Source organism: Arachis stenosperma, chromosome 9, assembly GCF_014773155.1.
Source record: "Arachis stenosperma cultivar V10309 chromosome 9, arast.V10309.gnm1.PFL2, whole genome shotgun sequence".
In the NCBI taxonomy this organism is placed as follows: domain Eukaryota; kingdom Viridiplantae; phylum Streptophyta; class Magnoliopsida; order Fabales; family Fabaceae; genus Arachis; species Arachis stenosperma.
The window spans coordinates 38900165-38909795 of NC_080385.1; the positions used below are offsets into that span (position 1 = coordinate 38900165).

The 9631-nt window shown below is 42.0% G+C and overlaps 1 protein-coding gene across 1 annotated transcript; it reads right to left on the reverse strand.

Annotated features, from left to right (window-relative positions):
• Positions 1-6818: 6818 nt before the first annotated feature.
• On the reverse strand, positions 6819-7548 carry LOC130949425 (glycine-rich protein DOT1-like). Its single transcript, XM_057878149.1, has 3 exons — positions 7527-7548; positions 7231-7426; positions 6819-7173 (listed from the first exon to the last, which is right to left on the reverse strand). Exons 1-3 carry the CDS (start codon positions 7546-7548, stop codon positions 6819-6821), a joined length of 573 nt encoding a protein of 190 aa, XP_057734132.1.
• Between the last annotated feature and the right edge of the window lie 2083 nt (positions 7549-9631).

Below are 9631 nucleotides of genomic sequence, written 5' to 3' on the forward strand. Positions count from 1 at the left end.
GTCATAGGAGATGGACAGATTCATCTCAAAGGTCCATCAAGACCACTTTTGTGAAGTTGTGGCCAAGAAAAAGGTGATCCCCGAGGTCCCCTTCAAGCTCAAAAAGAGCGAATATCTGGAGATCCGACAAGGGATTTGAGGAAGAGGTTGAGAAGCTCTCACCAACCCCATCCAACAAGTCGGAATCTTAATGGTTCAAGAGTTCTATGCTAATACATGGATCACTAAAAACCATGATCAAAGTGTGAACTCGAACCCAAAGAATTGGCTCAGAGTGGTTTGGGGAAAATACTTGGATTTCAGTCCGAAAACCGTGAGGTTGGCATTCAACTTGCCAATGATGCAAGGAGATCTTCATCCTTTCACAAGAAGGGTCAACTTGGATCAAAGGTTGGACCAAGTCCTCATGGACATCTGTTTGGAAGGAGCCCAATGGAAGAGAGACTCCAAAGGCAAGCCAATTCAACTGAGAAGGCTTGACCTCAAACCCATGGCTAGAGGATGGTTAGAGTTCATCCAACGCTCTATCATTCCCACTAGCAACCGGTCCAAAGTAACTGTGGATCGGGCTATCATGATCCATAGTATCATGATTGGAGAGGAAGTGGAAGTTCATGAGATCATACCTCTAGAACTATACAAGGTGGCTGACAAACCTTCCACTTTGGCGAGGTTAGCCTTTTCTCATCTCATTTGTCACCTATGCAATTCAGCCGGAATTGTCATAGAGGAAGACATCCTCATTGAAGAGGACAAGCCCATCACTAAAAAGAGGATGGAGCAAACAAGAGAGCCCACTCATGGACCTCAACAAGAACATGAGGAAGTCCCTCAAGAAATCCCTGAGATGCCTCAAGGGATGCGTTTTCCTCCACACAACTATTGGGAGCAACTCAACACCTCTTTAGGAGATTTGAGTTCCAATATGGAGCAACTAAGGATAGAGCACCAAGAGCACTCCATTATCCTCCATGAAATTAGAGAGGACCAAAGAGCCATGAGGGAGGAACAACAAAGGCAAGGAAGAGATATTAAGGAGCTTAAGCACTCCATAGGATCTTCAAGAGGAAGAACTAGCCGCTGTCACTAAGGTTGACCCGTTCTTTAATTTCCTTGTTCTTATTTTTCTGTTTTTTGTTTTTTTTATGCTTTATGAGTTGACTATGTTTGTGTCTTTATTACATGATCATTAGTGTTTAGTGTTTATGTCTTAAAGCTATGAGTATTCCATGAATCCTTCACCTTTCTTAAAAGAAAAATGTTTCTATTTGCAAAAGAACAAGAAGTACATGAATTTTGAATTCTATCTTGAAATTAGTTTAATTATTTTGATGTGGTGGCAATACTTTTTGTTTTTTGAATGAATGCTTGAACAGTGCATATTTTTTATAGTGAAGTTTATGAATGTTAAAATTGTTGGCTCTTGAAAGAATAATGAAAAAGAGAAATGTTATTGATAATCTGAAAAATCATAAAATTGTTTCTTGAAGCAAGAAAAAGCAGTGAAAAACACAAAGCTTGCGAAAAAAAGAAGAAAGGGGGTGAAAAATAAAGAAAAAGAAAGAAAAAAGAAAAAGCAAACAGAAAAAGCTAATAGCGCTTTAAACCAAAAGGCAAGGGTAAAGAGGATCCAAGGCTTTGAGCATAAGTGAATAGGAGGGCCTAAAGGAATAAAATCCTGGCCTAAGTGGCTAAATCAAGCTGTCCCTAACCATGTGCTTGTGTCATGAAGGTCCAAGTGAAAAGCTTGGGATTGAGTGGTTAAAGTCGTGATCCAAAGCAAAAGAGTGTGCTTAAGAACTCTGGGCACCTCTAACTGGGGACTCTAGCAAAGCTGAGTTACAATCTGAAAAGGTTCACCCAATTATGTGTGTGTGACATTTATGTATTCGGTGGTAATACTGGAAAACAAGATGCTTAGGGTCACAGCCAAGACTCATAAATAGCTGTGTTCAAGAATCAACATACTATACTAGGAGAGTCAATAACACTATTTAAATTTTGAGTTCCTATGGATGCCAATCATTCTGAACTTCAAAGGATAAAGTGAGATGCCAAAACTATTCAGGAGCAAAAAGCTACAAGTCCCGCTCATCTAATTAGAACTAAGCTTCATTGATATTTTGAGATTTATTGTATATTCTCTTCTTTTTATCCAATTTTTTTTTATTTGCTTGGGGACAAGCAACAATTTAAGTTTCGTATTTTGATGAGCAGATAATGTATACGCTTTTTGGCATTGTTTTTAGGTAGTTTCTAGTATGTTTTAGTTACTTTTTAGTATATTTTTATTAGTTTTTATGCAAAAATCACATTTCTGGACTTTACTATGAGTTTGTGTGTTTTTCTATGATTTTATGTATTTTCTGGCTGAAATTGAGGGACCTGAGCAAAAATCTAATTCAGAGGCTGAGAAAGGACTGCAGATGCTATTGGATTCTGACCCTCCTGCACTCGAAGTGGATTTTCTAGAGCTACGAAAGCCCAATTGGCGCGCTTTCATTTGCGTTGGAAAGTAGACATCTTGGTTTTTCCATCAATATATAATAGTTCATATTTTTCCCGAGATTTAATGGCCCAAACTGGCGTCCAAACGCCCACCAGAGACCCTTTTCTGGCGTTCAACGCCATAACTGGCACCAGAACTGGAGTTAAACGCCCAAACTGGCATCCAAGCTAGCGTTTAACTCCAAGGATGGCCTATGCACGTGAAAGCTTCAAAGCTCAGCCCAAGCACACACCAAGTGGGCCCCGAAAGTGGATTTCTGCACTATCTACTCATTTTCTGTAAACCTAGGTTACTAGTCTAGTATAAATAGCACTTTTGACTATTGTATTTTATCTTGGGATCTTTGGAATATCTTTTGATCTTTGGATCACTCTTGGGAGGCTGGCCATTCAGCCATGTCTATACCTTCTTCTCTTATGTATTTTCTACGGTGGAGTTTCTACACCTCATAGATTAAGGTGAGGAGCTCTGCTGTTCCTCGTGAATTAATGCAAGTACTATTGTTTTTCTTTCAATTCATGCCTACTTCTTCTCCAAGCTATACTCTCGTACTTAATTCAGTTAAGTCAGAATGAAGGGGGTGACCAGTGACAATCACCCACTATCTTCGTTACTCGCTTAACCAAGATCCGCGTGCCTGACAACCACAAAGCGGTCTACATGATGTTCAACGTAGTCATTGGATGACAGCTGGAGTATATTCTCTTGGGTCTCTGATCCACAGATTCACATCACCTCTTCTAATAACAGATCATCCGAATTCATGATTAGAACTTTCGTGGTATAGGCTAGAACCAATAGACAGCATTCTTGAGATCCGGAAAGTCTAAACCTTATCTGTGGTATTTCGAGTCGGATCTGGGAAGGGATGACTGTGACGAGCTTCAAACTCACGACTGTTGGGCATAGTGACAGTGTGCAAAAGGATCAAGGGATCCTATTCCGGCACAAGTGAGAATCGACAGATGATTAGCCCTGCGGTAGCTATGCTTGGTATTTTTCATCCGAGACGAGAAATCCGACAGTTGATTAGCCGTACAGAAACTATAGCCAGACCATTTTCACTGAGAAGATCATACAGCTTGCCATGGAAGGGAGGACGCATGATTGGATGAAGACAATAGGAAAGCAGATGTTCAGAAGCAACAAAGCATCTCCAAACGCTTATCTGAAATTCCCACCAATGAATTACATAAATATCTCTATGTTATTTTTCATGTTATTTATCTTTTAATTATCAAATCCTTATAACTATTTGAATCTGCCTGACTGAGATTTACAAGATGACTATAGCTTGCTTCAAGCCGTCAATCTCCGTGGGATCGACCCTTACTCGCGTAAGGTATTACTTGGACGACCAAGTGCACTTGCTGGTTTGTTGTGCGGAGTTGTGAAAAGTGTGATCACAATTTCGTGCACCACACACTTTGTTAAATATTTCCATGTAATTGCGGAGGCTTTCCCGATCTCCTTGCTTAATCCCTAGCAGACTTGGAGCATGCTTGGCTTTGTCTTTTTGGATGTAGAATCTTGCTAGGAACTTCTTTGCGAGGTCATCGAAGCTTGCTATTGATCTTGGCGACAAACTGTCAAACCACTTTATTACCGTCTTAGTTAGAGTAGTTGGGAAAGCTTTGCATCGAACGGCGTCTGAGGCGTCAGTGAGATACATTCTGCTTCTGAAATCACTGAGATGATGGCTTGGATCAGAGGTACCGTCGTATGGGGTCATGTCAGTAGCTTTAAAATCCTTTGGAATTTTAGCTTTCATGATCTCTTCGGTGAAGGGATCTTGGTCCTTGTGGGAGCTGTCATCGTTATTGGACTGAATGGTTTTAGCTTTGAGATCAGCCTCGAGCTTTAGGAGCTTGTCATCTAGCTCTCGGTGTCGCCTAGTTTCTCTCCGGAGGTCTCTCTCGAGTTCCCGTTGATGTTCGGCCTCTTTTTCGACCTATTTGAGACGATCCTGTTGAGCTTGTAGGGCATCTAAAATTTCTGTGTTTGGAGAATGCTTATCTCCGTTTGGTTGAGATGTATCTTTCATTGTGATGTCTGTGTTCTTATGCGGCATCCTGTTTTCTAGATCAGAATCGTGGTCGTTGTTAAGGTTGTCTGCCATGATGAGGGGATGACTTTCAGGGTCCCCAACAACGATGCCAATGTTCTGGGGGTTACCTGAAACTGTAGGTCGATCTCGGAAGAGATCTGCGGTGGTGGCCGGAGCTGTCGTGTCCGACTTATTAGACTTGGTGGAGCTGCTGATCCTTCATCACCGGAGGGTGGTGGTACCTGCAAGAGACTCCGATGCTTAAGTTAGCACTTACTTTAGGCAGAATTTTATGTAGAATCAGAGTATGAGTTATACCTGGGTGCTCCAGTGTATTTATAATGGTGCGGGATGACCTTTCTAGAGATAAGTTAGTTATCTTATCTTATATTTTGAGTGAAGTCCTCTTATCTTCAAGGGGAACTGCCTTTATCTTTCTAGGCTTTTGCTTCCTTTAGATTGGGCTGTGTTCCTTCATTTGGGCATGCTTTGGGCTCCTATGGAGATTTGGCCGAACTCTTTGAGAAGAGGTCGGTGGCGACCTAACCTGAAGAGGTCAGTCACTCATGTCTTTGGTCAGCCCGGGTTGCATAGCTCGACCCAGGGTATGAACAACTACGAATATATTCGAGTGTGTAAACTTGATACTAAAAGGTGTAAGAAACCTTCTAGTATGTTCATTGATAAAGTCCACTTATGGAAGGTTGGTTGAGCTATTTGTTCGCAAAGGAAGAGAGGCTGAGGTACAGTTAGGGACCGGGCAACATTTTAGTTAGCATCTGATGAAGGCAATAGAGGCTAATCTGAAGGCCTCAAGGTGTTTCATGGTGACTTTGTATGACAGAAAATTCTGAGTTTACTATAACTGAGACCACTCCAACCAGAAGCTTATCACTTGGCTATTACAAATATCCCTCACGGACCAGACCTGTGATTACGGCTATTTCTAGGTACTTCATTATGCATGTCGCTATGCCTTGGTATGCTGTGCATACGCACGTCTGAGTTGGGCCACCTATATCCATGAAGTGTATCGCCTTAACTTGGTGTTCGATGTCTATTGGATGGGACTCAGACCTCCAATCCCTGAGGGGTTTTGGCCATCATATGATGGTCTGACAATCATACCCGATCCCACCAAGAGACATGCGTCAAAAGGGAATCCCAGGACTACTATGATCGAGACTACCATGGACGAGGCTGACCCGAACAGGCCCAAGAGATGTGGGCTTCGCAGACAGCCTTGCCACACATGTATAAAGTGTCCACAGGAAGGAGTCAACATCGGTTCTACATCCGCCAGTAATGTGTAGGGTTGTGCTTAATTATTGTAATGTTTTATCTTTAACGTCATGGTCGGTTTATTTTAATGTTGGTATCCAGTGTAAGGGTAATTGTTGTTTGCATTCTCGCTTGACAGTTTACTAAACTACATCATATAATTATTTTCGAGTATATTATGTGTTATTGACTCGTGTTATCAGACAACTTTATTATATATCATGAAATAGTCATATAACATAAAGGGGCTTCTTGAAAATATGATGTACATGTCCTGCTAAATATAATAAAGTACATATGCTATAAATAAGTTGTTTCTCAGCAAGATATAACTATCATCAACACCAATTAATCCCCAACTAGTGCATGTTACTGCAGATTTGATACAAACTAATATTTAATAGCATGTAACAACATGGAATACATAATATGAAATGAATAATGCAATGATCCTTAATCAAAAGAGATGTGATATTGTGAAGCAGTGATAGGGGTGCCTGATCCGTCGTGCTCTCTGGGCCAGAGGGACCTCGTCCTCATCTCCGTCTCTGTCATCCTCCATCTTGTCTGGTATGCACTCTTGTGACATCGATGGACCGACATGTGTCAAAGTATGTGTAGTGAATGTCGAGAGGGTGTCCCACCTAACGTAAATGTGTCATCCACAGGTCCAATAGGAGGCTCATTCAGATCCATATTAAGCTGTGCTTGGAATCTACCTACCTGAGATCTGCATCTAGGCAAGTCATTCTCCTGCATGATCAAGCTAATCTTGTCAAGGAAGCGTGACCCACTGAACTCCACGTCAAGACCCTCACTACCAAGCAAGTTTGATAGCATCTCATCTAGGCTAATGTACGCCTGACTCTCGTGCATCGCCATGTTGCTACTAGAAATTAAAGCCCAATGAAATAGTCACCAAACCTTTGTCTGGCCACTTTGCCACCTCCATCGTTGCATAATCCACCGCCTCTATAGCTATCATATCCACCACAACCATATACATCCCAGACATCCAACATCACCTCCACTACCCCTACCATCACCTCCTCCACCATGACCACCACCTTCACCATCATCACTACCACCACCGAAATTAGCTCCACAACTCCCACCCTCACCGCCATCGCATCCACCACCATGGCTTCTATAACCACCTCTGTCACCTCTGTCATATCCACTACCACCTCCGTCACCACCCATCGTCACCGCCATCAGATCCACCATCACACCTTCGTCTCCACTGCTACCCTTATCCTCTTCCCATCTCCCTCTACTCCGGGCTCTACCTTGACCACCACCCCTAGCTTCTCTACGGCCATGACCCCTCGCTCCTCTACAACCACGACTCGTCCCATAAAATGCATCAATCGCATCATCAAGCCACTTTTACTCACGCTGACTTGAACATGTCTTGACAGGACGTCTTCGCTCAACACGACAGTTGTCTAGAATTTCAGGCACCTGATCCATTTGTGGAGTGTGTTTTGGACATTTCAGCAATGCATCGGTCGGGGTTGCATCTGCTCTAGAGTCTTCGAGGAATAGCTTAGGTGACAAGAATCGCCAACCATACTGATGCCACCACTCTAAGTACGCATGTCATAGATTTAGAACAACATCAAATCGTAACACATGTTGTGCCCGGTTAGTCCAATGAGTGTGCCAACTCTGTAAGGTAGAGGAAACCAACGATCGCCACCTCTACCATCCTTCGACATCAAAAAGTCGATGTTGAGTGCGGCTTGCGGCCGATGGTGTAATTATAAACCCCGAGTAATTAGTAAAAAATAAATCAATAAATTACTTATTATTTAAAGAAATTAGAAAGTTAAATTTTATAGTTAAATGAGGTAGAGATAATTAAAACATGAACTTGAACACTAATTTCAAAGGTTTCGGCCCAAAGTTGGGCCGAAAGGGCGCAACCTAAGCCCACAATTAATAAGAGCCTTAGCTCTTCTTCCTTTGTTTCATAATGAAACACGCTGGTAAATTGAAAAGGGAGCAAAAGGGAATCAAAACCCTTGTTCCAATTTTAATTTCACTTATCTTTTAATTCGGATCTTCGATTGACGAGCCGTCAGCGGCCTAGCGCTCGCCACAGAATTCTCTACAAAGCCTACTAATCAATTTGGTAAGAAACCCAATTTTTCTTACTGATGAGCGGATAATTTATACGCTTTTTGGCATTGTTTTTAGTATGTTTTTAGTATGATTTAGTTAGTTTTTATTATATTTTTATTAGTTTTTAGTTAAAATTCACTTTTCTGGACTTTACTATGAGTTTGTGTGTTTTTCTGTGATTTCAGGTATTTTTTGGCTGAAATTGAAGGTTCTGAGCAAAAATCTGATCCAGAGACTGAAAAGGACTGCAGATGCTGTTGGATTCTGACCTCCCTGCACTTGAAGTGGATTTTCTGGAGCTACAGAAGCCCAATTGGCGCGCTCTCAATGGCATTGGAAAGTAGACATCCTGGGCTTTCCAGCAATATATGATAGTCCATACTTTGCCCAAGATTTGATGGCCCAAACCGGCGTAGCAAATCAGCATCAGAAATTCCAACGTTAAACGCCGGAACTGGCATAAAACTTGGAGTTAAACGCCCAAACTGGCATGAAAGCTGGCGTTTAACTCCAGAAAAGGTCTCTACACGAAATTACTTCATTGCTCAGCCCAAGCACACACCAAGTGGGCCCGGAAGTGGATTTTTCTATCATTTACTCATTTCTGTAAACCTTAGGATACTAGTTTACTATTTATAGGATCTTTTGACATTGTAATCGGTACCTTAGGACCTCATGACATTTTTACACGTTTCTTGTATACCTTCCACAGCATGAGTCTCTGAACCCCATGGTTGGGGGTGAGGAGCTCTGCTGTGTCTTGATGGATTAATGCAATTACTACTGTTTCTTATTCAATCATGCTTGCTTCCATTCTAAGATATCACTTGCTCTTAATCCGGATGAATGTGATGACCCGTGACACTCATCATCATTCTCAACTATGAACATGTGCCTGACAACCACCTCTGTTCTATTTTAGATTAAGTAGATATCTCTTGGGTTCTTTAATCGGAATCTTCGTGGTATAAGCTAGAATTGATGGCGGCATTCAAGAGAGTCCGGAAGGTCTAAACCTTGTCTGTGGTATTCTGAGTAGGACTCAATGATTGAATGACTGTGACGTGCTTCAAACTCCTGAAGGCGGGGCGTTAGTGACAGACGCCAAAAGAATCACTGGATTCTATTCCGGTCTGATTGAGAACCGACAGATGATTAGCCTATGCTGTGACAGAGCATCAGGGACGTATTTTCACTGAGAGGATGGGAGGTAGCCATTGACAACGGTGAAACCCTACATACAGCTTGCCATGGAAGGAGCCTTGCGTGTTTGATGAAGATGACAGTAGGAAAGCAGAGATTCGAAAGATGGAGCATCTCCAAAGCCTCAGCCTATTCTCCATTACTGCAAAACAAGTACCTTTTTCATGTTCTTTTGCTTTTTACAATCAATCCTGATAATTTCTGATATCCTGACTAAGATTTACAAGATAACCATAGCTTGCTTCAAGCCGACAATCTCCGTGGGATCGACCCTTGCTCACGCAAGGTATTACTTGGACGACCCAGTGCACTTACTGGTTAGTTGTGCGGGATTGCAAAAGTGTTATTACAATTTCGTGCACCAAGTTTTTGGCGCCGTTGCTGGGGATTGTTCGAGTTTGGACAACTGACGGCTTATCTTGTTGCTTAGATTAGGACTGTTTATTTGTGTTGGTTTAGAGTTT

What these genes read in the sequence shown, in the direction of transcription:
- LOC130949425 (XM_057878149.1), bottom strand. Translation starts at nt 7,548, where the DNA reads ATGGTAGAGGTGGCGATCGTTG. An exon ending in GGTAGAGGTGGCGATCGTTG is followed by an intron (nt 7,427 to 7,526) that starts GTTTCCTCTACC and finishes ATGCGTACTTAG; the next exon opens with AGTGGTGGCATCAGTATGGT. An exon ending in ACATGTTCAAGTCAGCGTGA is followed by an intron (nt 7,174 to 7,230) that starts GTAAAAGTGGCT and finishes TCGTGGTTGTAG; the next exon opens with AGGAGCGAGGGGTCATGGCC.